We start from the raw sequence: 19,596 nt of genomic DNA, 5'->3' as shown, positions 1-19,596 counted from the left end.
AAATGCTAATTAGCTGCTAATGTGGCTATCATAAAGAACTACAAATGCCATGATTATCTGGACGAGACTGATGAATCAAGGCAAAGGTAAGAATCTCTGGATGAACTATTTAATATTAGCTAAATGTAGTAATGAATAAATTGGCTACATTTCATTAAATGGACAATCTTGTGCAAGTTTCAAATGTACACAATACCTGTTAACAAAGGTGTCAGCTAGAGATAACGTGCAGGAGCTTGCAGGGATTTGTAGTTTTGCATGATGTCTACTTTTATGCTAATTAGCATTTTCGAATCTGAGAGTAAATAGAGCCGAATATATTGATAAAAGTCACCTCATCTGAGGGAGATTTACATGCTTATCAAAACGTCACGCCAGGATAAGCTTACACGAAACACAGCCCTTATTTTAGGTGTTTCTAAAATCCCCTATGGGAAAAATGAATGGTGGAAAAACGATTGGAACCTTTTCCCTGTTTGACCGCTAGGTTTTATGGGTATTATGACACCTCCACTGTGGGGCTCCACTCGGCCTCGATATAAGAGAACTGAGTTGAACATTCCTCAGCTAGTGATCACACAGCCTTTTTTTATATAGCTCATACCATGAAGTGTCAGTCACAACTAGTGAGGTAACACGTATAGCCATAGCTCTTTTTAACAATGGCACACAGACACTAACATGGTTTGACAAAATGAGAAGACATCCTCAGAGCACCATCCCTTCCTCCTACACACATTGTTACAAAGTACAATATATGTTTGTGGCATTTGCAAATACAATGGAGATACATTTGTAATCTAAAACAATAATTCTAGGGTCCACAATTAATTTGAGTATTTTGCATAACATTTTCAGTTAGTAAGTAGAACTACTATTAGCTACAATCTGCCTACACTTGTAGCCAGCCTACCTGTCTTTGTAACTTGTAAGTCACATTCAAAAAGCGTAAAGAATGCCCTCTTTTCGATTGATGAATTATCATAGTAATCGTCAGATGATTGCGTTGCACTCTGGTGCGCGGCTCTTATGGCAGTTACGGTAGAGAATTCCTCCACTTTTTTTTTTTTTCCGAGTAAGTCTCGGTCAATTAGTTTAGACAGTAAGGAAGCTTGAAGTCAGTACTCCTCCAATGACAAGCTAAAACACCCACTACTCCTACTTCGATTTGTGGGAATCCCGGCGGAATTTTGGATTTATTTAAAAACATGGGATTTGAGTTGGATCGGTTTAAAGGGGCTGTGGACCCAGATTTTAAATGCAATTTGTGTAATAAAGTTCTAGAAGACCCGCTCACTACTCCGTGTGGTCACGTCTTCTGCGCTGGCTGTGTGCTGCCTTGGGTTGTCCAGCAAAGCAGCTGCCCCGTCAAATGTCAAAGGATCTCCACGAAAGAGCTAAACCACGTTCTCCCTCTGAAAAACCTGATTATGAAGCTGGACATAAAGTGTGACAATCATGCCAGAGGCTGTGAAAAAGTGGTAAAGCTGCAACATCTGACAGAGCACACCGAGATGTGCGATTACTCGCCGGCCAAATGCAGGAATAAAGGATGCAACGAGGTGCTCAATCTGAAGGACATGGATGCCCATATGCGCGAATCGTGTGATTGCAGACCGGTCGGGATATGCGAAAATGGATGTGGATTGATGCTCACCCACAAAGAGCAAAAACTAGACACCCATTGCTGTTTGAAAGCCTTGAAAGCACATAATAGTGCATTGCACGTGAAGGTGGTCAGTTTGGACAAAGAGTTCAAGAAGCAATCTTTGAAATCGAGCAAAAGAGAGAAATCACTTCTTGCTCAACTCTCTGCTGTGCATAATGAGCTACAAATGACAGCACTGAAGTATCAGAAGAAATTCACTGAATACAGTGCAAGGATCGACTCGCTGACTAAGACCCTTGCTCCCCCGTGCAAGGTAAGTTAGTTTCAAATTACAGAACTTGTGGCTATGGAATTTCTAATGCTGTTAGTTACTTTGTGATTGGCCATGGTTCGATTGTGTGTTACTTTGTATCTCTTCTGCGCGCGTACTGTCATTCTTTTCACATCTGGACTTCGAGCGCTACTTTGTTGCATGTTCCGTTACTTATCAGAGTTTGTATTATTAATCAATGGAAAACTTTAGAGGTCCGATGTCTACAAGCCCTCGACCAGACAGACTTGGAGTCTCCTGTGGTCAAACACGGTTTCATTAGTCTACTATTTCATGGCGTTTAATGTGATTTCCAACGACTAAGTACTTGTAGGGGCCAAGTAATGGTCAGAAGTGTTTATTCTCCTCAGCTTGCCATACGTGTATGTCTGTCAGCTGCACTTACAGCCAGCTGGCAGTCTGGGGGAGGGGCAAATATTTACTATTGTTCTGTACACACCGAGACTCAGGTCACAATTACCTCCGCGAACCTCTTCAGGGTTGTTTGTGACTTTCTGTCTGCAGATGTTGCAAGAGACTGTCCTATTGTAATAACAGCATAATAAAAATGATGTTGAGATAATAATTATAATAATAATTTAATTGATTTCGATTGACTAGTATTGTATTTTGTCATTAATCCATTAAAACATAAATTAATATGTGATAGGCTGTATTAATTATTAAATATATATCACATATTTATAGTCGGTGCTTGGTTTTTGCCATGTTCTATAGCCAACTCAACACACTGGATAAAAATGGATATAGGCCTTTCTTCTGGTCAGCTAGGGAGTGGTTGAAATGTTTATGATGTTGTGTAAGTCCACATTAACCCATAGTGGAAGAGCAGGCAATGTAAGGTACAGTAGTACAAGGCTACAAGCATTCTGAATTTAAGGTAACAGAGAGACATGTTAGTAGTGGGACATGTTTTGTCCCTTACCTAGTGTTATTGTGTTTTCTCCCCATGTTTTTACACTCTTTCAAAATGTGTGCTGCACCTCACTACCACACTATTACTAGATACCACTATCAGCTATTATGACTAACATGTTTTTTTCAGCCTGGTAGCAGAAAGAGTAAACACTTTCAACACAGATTCAGGTTACTTATTTAGTTTATCTATTCAACCCTCTGAAATGACTGCACTGTACAAACTCAGTTAAAGAGGATGAACAAAGAAAGTTGTGCTCCTCCTTGAAGCTCTAATCCCAGGAAACATCTCCAAAGGTATAATTTCTCAAATTATCCATGAAAGAAAAAGAGGAAGCCAGAAAAAAATCATAATGTGGATGATGTGGTTAGATTAAAGGATTTTTCTCTTCAGATTTCTTCTTCAGATTCAGTTAAGCACTATGGACAGGATTGCTTGGTGGAGAACTTCAGTGCACATGTGGCAGTATCAAATGGAAAGACACAAGTGGAATTAACTGTTGCAGGCGGGCAATTTGGTGACTGTCGCTGCATTGCAAATCTTAGAGAGCCAGCGTCTATGTTTCTTCTGGGGCTAGTTCAGGTCATGTGTTATCAGATCCTGTGAAATGTATGACTTATTTCAGATTCAGGGTGACATATTTGCTCCCCAAGCCACTGCCAAATATCAGTGGTGACAGTGACGGGTAACCTCCTTTGACTGCTGGGTTTGGAGCACGGAATCTCAGCCACTTTTTTTTTAAGAACAGTAAAACATGGCATAGCCCAGGTTTCCAGTATTGCTATTCGCTTGGCTTCTGATGTACAGAATTTAACAGAATAAGTAGACTGGCTAAGAATGACTGAGCTGGATATGGGAATGTGGTCTTTCTCCTTGGTCCTGTCGTAAATAAGGCTACATACTGTAGGTTAGGTGACTGAGAAGCAAGATCAACACTGTCTGCGATGATTGGCGTCTGTTTGCGGGATTAGTACCTTTCTGGCATGACATGCTTACCCAACTGGTTTTAGAAGTCCTCAGTCCTCCTTACACATTGTCTTGGTTACTCAGCTCGGACAGATCTAGGATATCCTTACAACATCTAAAAGGTAGGGGCAATTTGTATTTATTTAACTAGGCAAGTCAGTTAAGAACAAATTCTTTTTTACAATGATGGCCAACACCGGCCAAACCTGGACGACGCTGGACATTTCACATTCTTAAAATAAAGTGGTGATCCTAACTGACCTAAGACAGGGAATTATTACTAGGATTAAATGTCAGGAATTGTGAAAAACTGAGTTTAAATGTATTTGGCTTGGGTGTATGTAAACCTCCGACTTCAACTGTATGTCAAAGAAAAACCAGTGATTGCAAAGTTAATCAAACCATACAACTCTATGCACAAGGACTACTTTTAACAATTTCCACAGAACATTTTCAAAAAACACATGAACTTGAAGAACAGTGCAGGTGCAAAGTTTGGTAACAGAATGACGGTTTGTGCTGTTTGAACCGTCATTCTGTTACCAAACTTTGCATCTGCACTGTTCTTGAAGTAAATGTGTTTTTAGAAAATGTTGTGTCTCAGTGTCACTCTGTTACTGTGAAATTGCCCATATGCCCTTATCCATTTAGTAAATAGCCAATAGTTGTCTTTAAATGTGGAACTCTGTTCACATGCATCTACACAACTTGGTCCAGCAGCAGTGCACATTCTTCCATGGCATACACTCTGTACCCTATCCTGTAGCCTATATGGTAGCCAGACTCAGTGATGACACTGTACATACTGTTAATATTTGCTTTTATATTTAGTCCCTGTATGCTATGGCATACTCCATACTGGGATGACAGCTGACATGATGTTCCCAGTCCCACACCCTGACTGTCCCTCTAAAAAGGTGGAAAGCTGACTGCACTGGTTTCCCAGCGTTCCACTTATCATCCCTTCATTGACAGAGAAGTCTACTGGTGTATTAATACACATAGCAAACGTCTTCTGGAGCGAGAGAAGGAAAAGGCATTAACCCTTACTTGAACCAGTCACTTAACAGCTCTTTCTCAGAGAGCTAGCTAAGCCACAGCGAATCATGTTGTAGATCCACACCAGTGATGTACTAAAATGTGAGAACAGGTGACTCTTTACCCCCTGCTACCAGCCATGTTGGTTACGGTGATACTTTTTACAAATCCATTTACGGTGTATGGAGTAGCCTTGGTTTCTACCCTTTTTACCTCAGGCTATTTCTAAACCTAAAAATACTCCATTGACTTCATAGGTTTGTTCAGTCCTTTCTACTGTGTCGTTCAGAGTTATTTTTGTGTCGTTTTGAAGTGAAAATAAGCTCCAGTTCTCTATCGCTCAGGGAGGTGGTGTCATTGATTTGTTCAATCATTTATGTTATTCAGTGATCTTTGTTAATTCACTTCCTGTCCTCTTTCTGTCTGTGTCTGTCCACAGGGTGGGGAGACCAAAAACGTCACAGCCATCCTTCATCGGGAGGGCGGTTCTCTGGGCTTCAACATTGTGGGAGGAAGACCATGTGCGGTAGGTTACAAGTGGAATCTCTGCTGTTACTGTTTTATCTCGTTGATGGTCAGCCAAATGTCATATGGGAAATCAGGAATGGAGGCACATACTTGAACCACGATAAATTATAATTTGGTGTTTTACCCCTTTACTGACATAGACAAAGCTTAGACAGTAATACACTGTGCAAGTTTCTCTCTTAAGCCTATGTGGATGGACCGCATCAGACAAGTTTTTATTGTGTTAGTATATTGGTTGGGTTTGCGGATTTGGTTTTTCAGATAAAAACTATAATTACTTTATATGAGGGTTAAATGAAGGATTATGACTGTGCCTACAGTTTTTTCGTCTTTAATTGAGGGGACTGTGATGACATGGTAAACACAGACCAGGTGTGAAATGGGTCCTCTGCCCTGGGCTCATAACCCTTTACGACCTCTGTATTTGCTGTCTCACAGACAATCATTAATGATTCCATGGAGTCCTCTGATAAGAGTGCCATTGTTGAAAATATCACTGCTGAACTGGGATCCAAGCGCATATTCACAAAGATTCTTAGAGTAGGAGTGCTGATATAGGATCAGTTTCGCCTTTCTAGATGATAATGAATAGAATTATATGGACAGGATGGACCTGATCCAAGATCGGCACTCCTACTCCGAGATACTTAAAAAATTCAGGCTCAGAGCTCAGTTAGAACTGGGTCTCCCATACATGGAGCATCTCTCTCTCTCTCTCTCTCTCTCTGTACAAAACGGGTGCCATTGAAATGGTGTTCGCAGTATATGTTTCACTGGGAAGAATGTGTGCCAAAGGGTTCCACTCAGGGTTGTTTTTCTGGGTTTCATTACAATAGCTATAGTGACGCACTTTGCTGTAGCGACGTGGATTATTACAGAAAAACATTTTACAGCAGGAAACTATAAAAAGGACCAAACATCCGAAGCATATTTTTTTTCTTAATTCCATGGTCTTGTAGATTTGTATCCTTTCCCGTTCCCTTGACAGAACTATACATCAAGCTCAACCCAAGGAGAGTCCAGAGGATACAGTCAACTTTTGCTCGCAGTGTTTTTAAGGCACCGGATGAATTCATAAAGAGGTCACCAAATCCTCCACAAGAAACTATTGATTTGAATGGAAATAACAAAAAGAGGCCCTGCAGCTTTTGACACATGGCATTTTCATCCTTGACTGGGGTTGATGCGATGGGGAGGCCGGGTTGTGTTGGGCGCCAGGCTAACTATGATTAAGGGCTGGCCTTTGTAGACAATGGAGGGTCTAAGTGCTGGGGATGCATGGCAAAGCATCAGGCCTCTCACACTGCCCTGTTGTGACATTCCCTTGCCACTCCGGGCCATTTTTTGGGGCATCGTGTTGGTTTCACAGTAAACACTGCACTGTGATGAGCTTGGAAAAAAGAGGAAACAGACCTGAAATAATTCATTACAGCATTCACAGCTTGACTTCTGAGGTTTCTTTAAGTATTCCATTAAAATTTAGCACAGTATCTCACGACTTGGCAGAGGCGCGGGTTGGTTTGATGTGGTTTTAAGAGAGAGCTGAGAGGGATGTTGGCAGTGGCTTTGTTAAGCCAATCATAGCTTTTACAGCTCAGGGGTCACAGCCTCACTGATGGACGCAGAGTGTATCCATCCAACACATCCATTCAACATTTATCCCCTCTAAGGGGCTGGGTCGCAGTCACACTCTCCAGCCCTGGGAAACATGTCAACTGGCAGGCCATTTTGGCACTGGGGCTGTGTGGAGAATAACATTAGGCCCTGTGTAATGTGCACCTGCAACCACTAGCGAGTCACTGCAGGATGTTGAGCCCTGCGGTTAATCGCTGGGTTAACCAGGCTACGTTGATGACTGCAGTTGTGTTCATATGTGACTGCAGGGTGTCTCTGACCCTGATTGGTGAGAATGGGTAATGGGAAAACCATTTAGAATTGTCTGCATAATATCCTCAGGACTTTTGGAAGTGGGTTAGGCAGTTTTAGCAAGAGACTTGTTTAATAGTTGAAAGATAATATTTTTGCTGAAGAATTTGAAGTCAATTATCATGAATTGTAGTTTCATATTTTTTTATGTAGTCATCTTCAAATGTTACAATTATTTCTTATCCAATTTGATCAATGTGTAATCTGAGATGATCAGATATTGGGTCATTAACGTGATAGTTTCTCCCACAGGACGACCATGATGGCACTTCGAATGAAGGGATCTTTGTATCTAAGATCGTTGAGAATGGACCAGCAGACAAGGAGGGAGGCCTTCAGATCCACGACAGAATAATGGAGGTATGTGACCTTCTGTAGCGTTTCATGTGAAGGCCAATTTAGTATGCGGCCCTTTAGCTGTATCTTGAGCCTTGGTATTCACATACACACGTTGTAATGTTAGCACCAGAGAACCAGATACTGTACAACACCCTAGCCCTCAACAGTAACCACTTCAAGCAGCAGTAACAAGTGGCTGAAATCCTGCTGTTCGTTCAGATTTATCATAAGCTCCCTTGACAATAGACAGATTGAGCCACCAAAACCGACAGCAATATACTTGGCGCCTAGTGACTTAAGACCATGGGGCCTCCAAGTGGCCTAGTCGCCTGGTCTGTAAGGAGAGATTAGTTCACGTGCCGTGTGAATGTGTGACTTACTGGGAGAAGGGCTGTGTGAGGGGGTTACCAGGGGGAATCGGTGTATTGGTTTATATGAGAAGATACCTCTGTATAGGATCCTGTTAAACTCAGTTAATAGCCATTCATCTTGAATCAATTTCAAATAAAGCAAATTTAAAGGTGCAATATGCAGAAATCGCTCCGCCATTTCCTGGTTGCTAAAATTCAAATAGTTTGCCTATTTTCAGTTTATGTGACAAAACAAGCAATTGGGTCCAATGTGTATAGAATAATTGTACCGTCTAAACCGCTGTGAAATATATTTTCAATATTCCAAAATATTGTATTTTCAGCTGTTTGAACCGAAAGTTAAGATGCAACAACGAAACTTAAGAATGGGAAGCATAGAAATTGCACATATAGAACAGATGTACCGTTTCTTAGACTTGCTTTCAATGTGAATTTGGTCAGGTCGTCCAAAAGTTACATATTGCGGCTTTATAGACGACATTGGACCCACATTGGTGTTTTTGTCTCTGTACTGTCTTTGATTTAGTGGGGGAGAACATTAAGAGAATGAGGACATTGAGGACGAAGCTAGGGACCCTATTCAATGACGCCTTTTCAAGATGAGTGGGGAGACTAAACAAAAAAAGAACCAAATGAAAAGCATAGTTGCTTTATCCCTGTGGTGCTTTTCATTTGATATGGAATCTGATATCAGAGGTGGTTTAAATTTCACAGCAGCCATCTTTGTTACAGCTATGCCGAAACAAAGTACCTTGTCATATACGGATTGTTCCTTGGTTGTAGAGAGCTGTGTAATTGAGTCAGTTCAGTTGTGTTTCCTACCTGGGGTGATGGAAGTCTCAGTGGGACCTAGTGATTCATTGAGGGGGGGAAATGAATACCAAGAACCCACCGGCAGTTCCGTGTACTGTACTCCCAACCCTGTGTGGCTAAACCAACAGTAGCCTCATCCTGCTCCGCTCGCTATGTGGGACGCCGTGCACAGCTGGAGCGTGCATTTTTAAACCTACCCCACCGGAACCCTCCCAGTACTGCCTCGCCTCTCCCACATCTCTTCTGTTTCTTTCTTTAGTGCTGCTCAAATGACTCCAGCTTTTCTCTACTTTGAGGTTGGACGTACCGTGATGCAGTTCAAATGGTTGGTTGTGGATGTGGCACATTTTATTACGTTCCTGGCGTATTGATATGTAGGCTATGTGAAAGTTGAAGACTGTATTCGTCCAAGTCCACATCATTATATTTTTGTGGATCACAGTCATGGTGTGTAGCGTAATGGTTGTATTATGCCCCTTTTTGCTCAGATTCTCAATAAAGGACTGCGTGACCTGACAGCCATCAGGACATGGGTGTCACACATCATGATTTAATTGTCCCTATCCTCTTTACAGTTGGGCCTGCGCAGGTGTGTGAGATGCAACAACTTCAGTGTTTACTCATCACCCCCAACCCATTTCTATTGCCTTTGGAAATTAAAGCTCTTTTTTTCAATGAACACCATATGAAAGTAAAAGCAGATCATGTGAATCACCACTCGTTTCATGCGCCACAAAAAAGTTCCAGTGCCTTGCCCAGCTGCGGGGATCAGCTGGCGTATATGGAGGCATTTACATAACATGTGGAACTAAGACAGAATAACAAGTTCACCTGAGGAGGCAAAAGCACTGGGCTCACTTCTTTCATACTTACTAACTAGTGATGGGGGGGAAAAAAGTTGATACAGTTACATATTGGGATATTATATTTGATGATGTATTGTTTTGACAATATCGCTATACCTGCACCAAAACTCGAGTATTTTTCCTTCAAAGCTTGTTCTCCATCTTCTTTTTAAACTTGGAGCCAATTTGTTTTCAGCACTCTTATTTCCATGACTGATCAAAACTAGTTTTCTTATGACTCTTGTCCCTCTGCAGCTGACATATGGTGAGCAATATGTTTGGAACATCGAATCGCAATAAAATCACAGTATCGAATCACAATCCATATAGAATTGTGAGAATCGCAATACATATCGTATCGGCACCAAAGTATCATGATAATACCGTATCGTGATGTCCCTGGCAATTCCCAGCCCTACTACTAACACACATAGTGTGGTGTTCTGTCTTCCCCTTGTGAAGGTGTTAGTTCCAGTAAGTATATATGGATGTAACATGTCCATGATGATCCAGGATTGTTCCTCGTTAACAGACTCTTAGTGGAGGAGTGTGATCATGGCAGATGTCCCTCCTCTGCAGCGCTGCTAACACTTCAGCCTGGGATGAATCAGCTCATGAATGCCTCCTTGTTCAGCACAGATATTTTCTTATAACTTGGAGCTGTGTTTGCTTTCGCTCACGCTCCGCAAGCTGAAAATCTCAGCACTCTGGTCCAGAGTGAACGTGTTTGCCTGGGAAAATATAATACATAGGTTTGATTCAATTAAACTCATGGGGCTGGGTATAGGCAAACAGAGCTGTGTAATGTACCTTATCTCGAAAGGGGACTTAGTTTAGCTAATATTTTTACATTTGCTTTGAAATGAGATAGCTGTGTTGAAGCTAGAAATTGTATTCTAGCATGTTTTCCTTTTGTTTTTTTGATAGCTAGGTAACTGTAAAAATGATATTATCTATCTGCATGCACATTTCATCTAGCCCCATTCTCTCAGGCATTGATACATTCTTCACATTGACAAACCACACATTTGCTTTGTGTGTATGGCACAACACTGACTCAAACATTGTTAGTGCTTATAAAATGAAAAGAAAATGTGTGCTTTGCTGTTTTTGTCTCCAAGAAAAGGCTCAGGGTATTTACTCACGCCTCAAATCGTATGCTGAATCTTAGCATCTTTGTTTGAATGACTAAACCAATGTCACAATCCTAAAATGACTGTGCCTGATCTCTCAGGGAATGGAGTTGTTTTTGTAGGCATCCAAGTGCAAGAAGGGGAAGAGAAGGAGGCTGTAAATATCACCTTGTAAATCCTCTGCAAACACTCTCAGGTCATGGAGTGCGAACAACAACAACTACTTTAAAATAAACTGACATTGAGGAGATGCCAGTTCTAGTCATGGGAGGACATGTTATTGCCAGCAGAAATTTGTCCAACTTAAAGTTAAACTACGCATTATGATGTTGCCACGAGCAGCACCAGAGATATTGATATGAGCGAGATGCAACACTTCGCTCTCACACAGTCACACAGAGTATCTGCGCATGTGCACGGGTTCGCTTCACGCTGTTACAGCGTGGTAGCCACAGGACCAAAACAGCATAGAAGTTGAGCCCTGCGCTTCAACGCTCTTAGTTGTTGCAGAAATTGACCCACTATGCTGTTTACTTTCTGCATCTACGTCATATCGCTAAGTCTACCTTTAATTGTGGCAGCAATGTAAGCTTTAGTCAAGAATTCACCCTGGGCTGATGGTGTCATGCTAAAGCCTGTCTCAAGTATGTCAGAATAAAAGTGTTCAGAGTCCAGTTTAGTGTTGTCGTTGTTTTTACTTGCTTGGTGACTCTCCCTCCCTGTTTCTTCTGTAGCATTTGAAGTGAAGTCTCAAGCCAAGGTTCTGATGGATAGAGCTTAGCAGGAACAAAACGACAACTTTGTGCCGCATCTCTTGTAAATGTCCATTCTATGTGTCATCAACTGTGTTTTATTTAGCTCACTGTCATATGGTACTGATTTAATGAAAGAGCTTAAGTTTTTCTTCTCCAGAAATGAATGGGATTTTCTACTTCATGCATAATGTAGTTATTGTTGTTAGAAGAGTGACTTCACAGTTTGGCTCCACGGTCGTGCATTGACTAGCCACCCTGAATAGAACCAAAATATTGTTTCTACACAACACAAACATACCTAGCATAACATATGACATAATATTAATTCACTGGAAATTACTTGTGTTTTTCTAATCTGCTAGGAAATGCATTGGGAGAAAATGGCTCTGTTTACAACCGCATGTTGTCTGATATGCTGAGTACTGCAGTAACACTATTTTGAAATGTGTATCATAAGTTAGTTGAAATATGTTTGTTAACTGCTGTGACTGACAATTTTAAAGACATCAATGTAACATTTTGCTTTGGCTGCCTACTGACTGCCATTTTGAACCCCCACAAAATCCCATATCAGGATTGGTTGAAGGATGGGATACTATTCATCTTGTCAATTATGTGACCTGGTCCGGAGAGAAGGAGGAGGAGGTGACATCCTCATCCAAGGTCTGGAATTCTGCGAACCACTCCAGAGCAGTCCCTCCTTATCTCCCTGTGACTGCTGAGCTGTGAGGTTACCCACAGTGCACCACTTAACACCCCATACCTCCCCCAAGTTATTTTAGTGAAGACTCACCAGCCAGACCCTCCTGGTGCTAAATGACAGCCTGGCTGCCTTCCTGGCCAGGAGTTGTGAATGGTGGCTGATAGAAATGTGAAGTGAGTTGAGTGGAGGGGGGACCAAAGCGTGCATGTTGATGAGGCCTAATTGTGTTTGAAGTCTTGGTGTTAGCATTCCTCCCACTTCCCAGGCAGGCCAGGGGGACGGAGATGTTTAGACAGTTTGAGAGAAAATAGGAGGGAAAACCAGCTCTGCTCTGCTGTGTTCCCACTTGTTGCAAAGTGGCCCTGTCACTACCCTATAGTGAAACATGGTGATCCCACAAGTTTCTGCAAAAAAAGATTCTAAGCTTTTTGCTCAAAGAGAGTACTTTGCTAACTTTATTTTTAAACTTGCACCACCTTTGAAATATAACTCAATCTCTCAGACAATATTTTTTTGTATGTTACCTAAAATTTTATTTCAATCACGAGTGAACCTCTAGAACTTGGGTTAAAAGGATTTAGGGATATTCGTCACTTTGTATTACAGCTTAACTCTTTTAATTCAGTATTCAATGTGAACTAATTGACTAGAATTGGATGTACTTACAGTACATGAGTCTGTGATAGATTTAGACCTTTCCCAACCGGGCCCCTCTCCTTCCATTCCCCTCAGAGGGACAGAATGCCAGCATGGCGTGGGCGGTCCGTGCCACTGTCACTAATAAGTTGTCACAGCACATGGCATCTTGGACAGGCTGTGTCACAAGTTCCCATGTGTTATTTCTGACCCGGAGGCTATGAGGAAAATAAATGACAGTTATTTCCCTAAGGGGATCACATGTTGTTTGGCATCCCGAGGCAAGAAGCAGGCCTTTGTCAGGGCCTTTATTGAATTTAGGCCCCTGTGCAGTCGGCCTCTCTCTCTTTCTCTGTTTCTCTCTTGCTCTCTCTCGCCCTCGCTCCCTGCTCAGTACTCAGTCTCTGTGGCCCTCCCTACCAGAGAGCTCTAGTCTACAGCCCCTGCAGCCCAGCACAGGAAGGCACATTCCGAGGTTCTCTGGCTCAGCTAAGGCAGGGACATTAAATCAAATGTAACTTTTAAAGAGGCCATAATCAGCTTCTGGTGGTGGCCGCTGCACTGTGCAGGGCGCACACAGGGACAGAATGGCCGCCTTTGTGGTTTAAGCAGTACGCGCCACTGACTGGAACAGTCACAAGGCACATCTTTGTTTTCCGTTCTCCATAGGGAAAAGAGAGAGAGGTTTTTGAAGCTGTGGAGTGGTTACATATACAAACCTGAGAGGGTGTGAGGTGAACTCGCTCCTCGCCGGTGCTGGCCAGCTCTCTTTTTCTGCACCGCCACTGTACGCCAATGCCACACACAAAAATATAGAATTTTCCACTGTGTTAAAACAGTGTTCTTCCTCAAAGGAGTGCCGACGGTTGATGATTTTCATGGAGACGCGCTGTCTGGCCTACTGTAAATGTGTTTGCTTTTCTCCGACAACAGTCTAGTTAAAGGGTGGCTCGGCTCGTGAACCCACTCCCTTTGTTCATTTACGGCCCCTTAAAGGTTTAGGGGGCAGAAATAGACAGGTGTAATTAAGGATCATTTTCCTGCCAATCAATCACTGGAATTCTGTAAGCGGCTCAGTAACAATAGGCTCAGGTTACCAGCTGTTCTCCCTGTCGGCCCCTGACTCCCCCTGTGGACTGCCCACCATCTCCCTAATTAACTACCCTCAATTAAAGGCTAATAGGCTGATTAACAGACCTTTGGTTGTGCTGTAATGGCCCGGCGTTTCCTCCTGGTGGCCCTCTGAAATGTGTCCTGACTGCAGCACGTTAATCACTGCCCACTCCTGAGTGCTCTCTCTGGGCTCGGCAGGGATCGGTTTGGCCAGCTTCACGCTCCACTGTTCTCCAGCTTGTTTGACTGTGATTGATATCCTTAGAAAAAAAGGCCAGAGTCTGAACCACAGTTGTTTTTATGATTTAATCTGTGTATTATGTGAAATAAAAAAGTCAGGGAGGACTGGCGATTTAAGAAACGCTCCATGCAGTAAAATCAATTATGGGACAGAGGCTGCTAGTGCTAACCCACAGCTGTACACTTTAGGATAAATCACACATAATGCTGACATGCATGTGGTTTGGGGTGGGTGTAGGCTTTTTATTGATAAAATAATCATAATTTTATGGGAATGGCGCTTTCCTAATATGGAGTTTAACAGATGGAACAAGATAAGTATATTTTCCTTAAGATACTTGGGACTAGGAGGTTTTTATGACACAGTCCAGCATTCTAGTGATATATGGTGGTACTTTCCTGGTTTACTTCCTGGATATTTCCTGGATAAGAGCGTCTGCTAAATGATGTAAATGTAAATAATATTTTCTAAAGTTGGCTTCAGGCACTGTGCGTGCGTGTGTGTAATTTGAACAAAGTTAGTTCAATATTTCAACGGTCACTTCATGTTCCAACATCAGTCCCTTCAGCAGGCTGTATAGATTTCCAGTTCTATAGATGTCCCATTTCCTGTCATAAATCATAAAGTATAAGAGTGGATTTAGTGTGTTCTCTTCAAATGGAAACTTTATAACTGAGCTCCTACGAGTTGTGAGTGTTGAATTAATTTTCCATTCTTCACCAGTGCTTTAATCGGGTACATACATTATGTTGAACTATACTGAATATGCTGAAATTCATGGCAGGAAACTCTTCTTGCCGAGTGACATATCACAAACACCCATAAAAGGTCTTTGTCTACCTGTACTGCAGCCAGACCTCTGTCAGAAAGTGCTTGGTAATTCAAACTCACTTTTCCCTTTGAATACAGTCAAAGCTCTCCCTGGTGCCAGTGGGTGTTACTGTACAGTATTTTGCTTTGTACGGGCCTTTGGATTTTATTGATGGAGAAGAACACAAGGTGTTGACATCATTGTACTGCAGGTAATTCTCCCTCTTCTGACTGGCAGATGTTGGGTGATATCTGAGTTAATTAGAAAACATCACCATGCATGTTTCTTTTAGAGAAATATACTACTGTACAAGTCATGCAGAACATGTTCTCCCATTTACAGTACATCAGAAAGAGACACCAGCTCCAACATCTCAATAGGCTGTTGCCGGTCTGGACAGTGGACGGGTCACAACGTGTCATTGGATGCTGAAACGGTATCCCAGGATGCTTTGATGTAGCACAAATTCAAGGCTTCACGGTGGCAGCCTGGCCTGTACAACACCCTCTTCCATTCCTGACAACATGGACAGCTTTAGAGTTCTAATGCGTCTCTTCAAGAGGGTTTTAGATAGCTGCCCTTTCACTTGGCAACAAAGTGGAACCGGTGGCTGCTGCGCACCTTTCTGATGCAAATGTGCGAATAGAAAAACATTGTTTGTCAGCTTGGTTCACAGTTACGCTGGTTTTACCTTTCTCTCGCTCCCCTGAGAAGGATGTTTTGCTTTCAAGTGGTACCTTTCTGTCTGATTTAAAACCTTTCTTTTTCTTTAAAAAGAAAGAGACAGAGAGAAATTGCCAGAACTTCCACAACGAGGAAGCAGTTGAGGAGCACACACACGTGGAGTGGGAGTGAGGCTAGGCTGCGGGCACTTCCCTCAAAATACCTCCTTCCTCCGCTCATGTCTCTTCTGTATGCCTTCACAATCAATGAAGAGTAGAACTATTCAGCTTCTCTCTCTCTCCCTCTCGCTAGAGAAGGATTCGACATAGAGCATTACACGTTTAAATTAATGATACATACCCATTGATTCTTAAAGAATATAACTTATAAATGCCTCATGAGCTTAGTTCAACTGTCATACCCCATCAGAACTCAAAATATAAGCTTGTTTTACTCCATTCTTTGTAAACAATTTAGTTGTAAACTAACACTATATAGCCTCAAAACATGATTAAAAGTATAATTTTGACATCATGGATGGTCAGTCTTTGTATTCATAGCTCTATCTATGAATTTGAGAGTGGTTACATTTCTCTAGCCCCATCCCTTAGCTTTTACCAAAACAGTGGTGGGGTCCCTACGCTTTGTTATTGTTTGAACTGCAGATTGCCCCTTTAATCAAGAAACATATCTGTTAGTCATTACGAGATGTGGGGAAACATAATTGAAGCAAAACCACTGTCATTGCCAATGTTACCACATATACCAGTATGGTATGTGTTTAAATGGTCTGTGTTGTGGGGTTGTGTTACACCAACTGCTAACTATCATAGCTACAGTGTTGGTTAAAGCCTCAAGGGTCACACAGATAATTATTTATTGATGGGTCATATATACTGTTTCAAATGTATGTGCAGCACAAAAGATGTTCAATCTCACTTGGCTTATTATTTGGGTTGTTTCACGAAATGAGTGCCTTTTGATATTTTAAGTAGAAATTGTGCACCAATATAGAATTTTAAAAGGGTGTTATATTAAATGAAGTGCCCTTTAATATAGACCACATGGAGAATTCAATAAACCATATTTTCAATATGAATAAAGACTTGCTAAAGTGCCAAAAGATGAGTCATTCATTTATATATGTCCCTCATTTTAAGGTCAACCCTGTTACGTGAACTGAACTCTCGTTTTAATATGGTGAAACTATTTATAAAATAAAATTTTAAAAATCACAAGAAACATTGAACGTCTAATAGTAAAATCATATAGTGTAAAAACAGGTGAGCTGGTTCTACTCTTTTTGGCCATTTTCTGGTATTTTGTGGTGGAAAACTGAGTGGGTTGAGCATAACACATCAACCCTGTTACCCATAGATAGATAGATAAATCGATAGGCTAGACATTTTTTAAAGGTCCAGTGCACTCAACTTGATTTTCCTGTGTTTTTATATATATTTCCACACTATGAGGTTGGAATAATACTGTGAAATTATGAACATGATGATGCCCTTTTAGTGTAAGAGCTGTTTGAAACGACTGCCTGAAATTTCAGCCTGTTTTGTTGGGATGGAGTTTTGGCCTGCCTGGTGTCATCACCAGGCAGTAAATTAGTTCGTAGACCAATAAGAAAGAGGGTTCCAAACCTTTCTGCCAATAACAGCTCATTTTAAATTCAACTCCGACAACTCCCAGACAGTCCTAGCTAAATTCTTGCTTTAGAAGTTGCCCTTGATAAAAAGCTATTTTTGTTTCTTTTGGACCATTTTTATTCAAAACAATCACAGAACAAAGCCAGAATTGCCCCTCCCTGTTGCACACAATACACTTCCATTCTCCCTGTCAGAAGGGGATTTATGGCTGATTTAAGATGAAATCATCAACCCTGTTACTTTATTTGGAACTTAATAGTCACTTACTCTAGTCGTTTCGTTATTTACCCGCTTGAGATGGATTTTTTTTTTTTTTCCGGAAGTTGAACATGTGCTCTTTATGACAGAATCTTAACATTTTGTGAAATCAGACGTTTTTACACTTCTCAAAAGGCACCGAATTGGTGAAACGACCCATTTACTGAATCTGTGCTCGGCACAATAACTACTTGGCTCTACAAATTCCTTTCTTAACTTGATTTAGTGTGTGTAACCATATGACATCTCTCTCATAGAATCTATAAAGTCTGTCCCATCTCACTTTCTCTCTCCCTACCCATCTATTTCACACGCATATAGACACTCACACTCCTGCTCTGCAGTTGAAAAGGTTATAAATTCCTTTAGATTACAACACATGATAGCGCTAAGGCAGAAAAAATAACTCCTGTGCCAGACGGAGAGAAGCAGGAGACCACAGAGTGGAGAGCAGAGCGGCGTGTCAATGTCAGGGTGTCAATAAAGATGCCTTTACCCCCCCCCTCTTCCGCCAACTGTGAAGCTTTCATTAACCCTCATATCTGGACACATAGGACCAATCAAAAAAGCATGGGATGCAGACATACCCATAAACTGTGCGTTCCTTTAGTTCCCATCACAGTTTTCCATAAAAACTGATTTTCCCTCCTATGTTTGAAAGAGATAGAGCACGAGGCCAGATATGTGATTAATATGTGCAGGTGGATTCCGGATATCCCCATGAGTAAAGTGCTCCCTCCGAACTTGAAAAGGATTATTTTCCCCCTTTGCCATCCTATGAAAACAGTAGTGTAGAGCTGAGAGGCAGGATAGTTCAGGAAATGAAGAAGGAAAAAAAGACAGTGTAATTGAAGCGCGTTGCTTAACGCCATGCCTGCTCTAGCTGGACAATGAGCCATTGTGGACTGAACTGCTACGTTTTGCACCCTCTGTCCATCAGCCAAGACACTGCAAGCAAAGCCTGCTCAGGTTTACTTTTAAAGATATCTCTTTCTTTTACTGACATTTTCATTCATCCGTTCTCCATTTCCCACCTGCTCTGCTGTTTCCTGAGGAGAATGAAGCAGTGGATACACTAGAGAAAGGACTTTGAGGTAGAAAAGTATTTTAACTTCAAAGAAATAGTGTAAACTATGTTATTCTCCTGCGGTGTATAGACCCACATTACATGGGCTTTGGTGGGAGTCCGAGTGCAATCTGAGCCTATCTGTCTGGGTTCCCACTGAGTCTAAAGACAGTGGTATCTAATACACTCAGGCCCCATGCCCTGCACTCACAGCAGGAAGTTTCAGAGCTAGAGTCTACCTCTGAGCAGAGAGAGAGAGCCAGGGTCAGAGATGAAACAGACCTCAGGCAAAGGGGTGTCGTTTATCACCCCGGGAGAGCAGAGGGTAGAGTAGGGTGGGCAGGTGGAGGGGACGACAGCCGACAGAGGGACAGATTTAGAGAGTGTCCTGTTGTTGGACAAGGTAGGTTATGTTGAATAAACCTCCCCACATTTGCAGAGGGCCTTCGGGTACTGACAGCGCCTCTGGCAGTCTGACAACCAAGTGCTCATTTCTGGACTGCTGAAGGAGTCAGTCTGTGTGTGGTGCATGCGTGTGCGTCTCACTCTCGTTTCTTTTCTCTCTCTGTCTATATTTCTCTTTATCTTGCCATTCCTCTCCTCTCTGACTAACTAGCATAGCTAAGCACAAGGTCACAGTCTCTCCAACATCATCTAGGTTGATGCCAGATACCTTGTTTTCTTTGTTTTCCTATCTGATGCCATCATCTAGCCTTATTCTGTCAGGACACGTACTCCCAGGAATAAGAAAGATTATAAGCGGGAAGAAACAACAAGGAAAATATGATTTGGGAGGAGAGGAATCCAGCTCATGCAATGCCCATCTGAAGTTGTGATGTAGATAAAGTGGAACTAGGTCGTGCAAAGTGTACATGTCATCACC

General features: G+C 41.9%; 1 protein-coding gene across 1 annotated transcript in view; it reads left to right on the top strand.

Annotated features, from left to right (window-relative positions):
- Positions 1–1,112: 1,112 nt before the first annotated feature.
- Positions 1,113–19,596, top strand: part of LOC121578279 (E3 ubiquitin-protein ligase PDZRN3-B-like) — a 121,305-nt gene continuing 102,821 nt past the window's right edge. Inside the window, exons 1-3 of the mRNA XM_041892534.2 lie at positions 1,113–1,922; positions 5,300–5,386; positions 7,567–7,674. Of these exons, the coding sequence (XP_041748468.2) occupies positions 1,209–1,922; positions 5,300–5,386; positions 7,567–7,674 (909 nt within the window). The 5' untranslated portion in view covers positions 1,113–1,208. The remainder of the gene's footprint in view (positions 1,923–5,299; positions 5,387–7,566; positions 7,675–19,596) is intronic.

This window comes from Coregonus clupeaformis, chromosome 12 (genome assembly GCF_020615455.1).
Source record: "Coregonus clupeaformis isolate EN_2021a chromosome 12, ASM2061545v1, whole genome shotgun sequence".
In the NCBI taxonomy this organism is placed as follows: domain Eukaryota; kingdom Metazoa; phylum Chordata; class Actinopteri; order Salmoniformes; family Salmonidae; genus Coregonus; species Coregonus clupeaformis.
The sequence above is the reverse complement of the archived record's forward strand: the minus strand, read 5'-3'. Positions and strand labels throughout refer to the sequence as shown.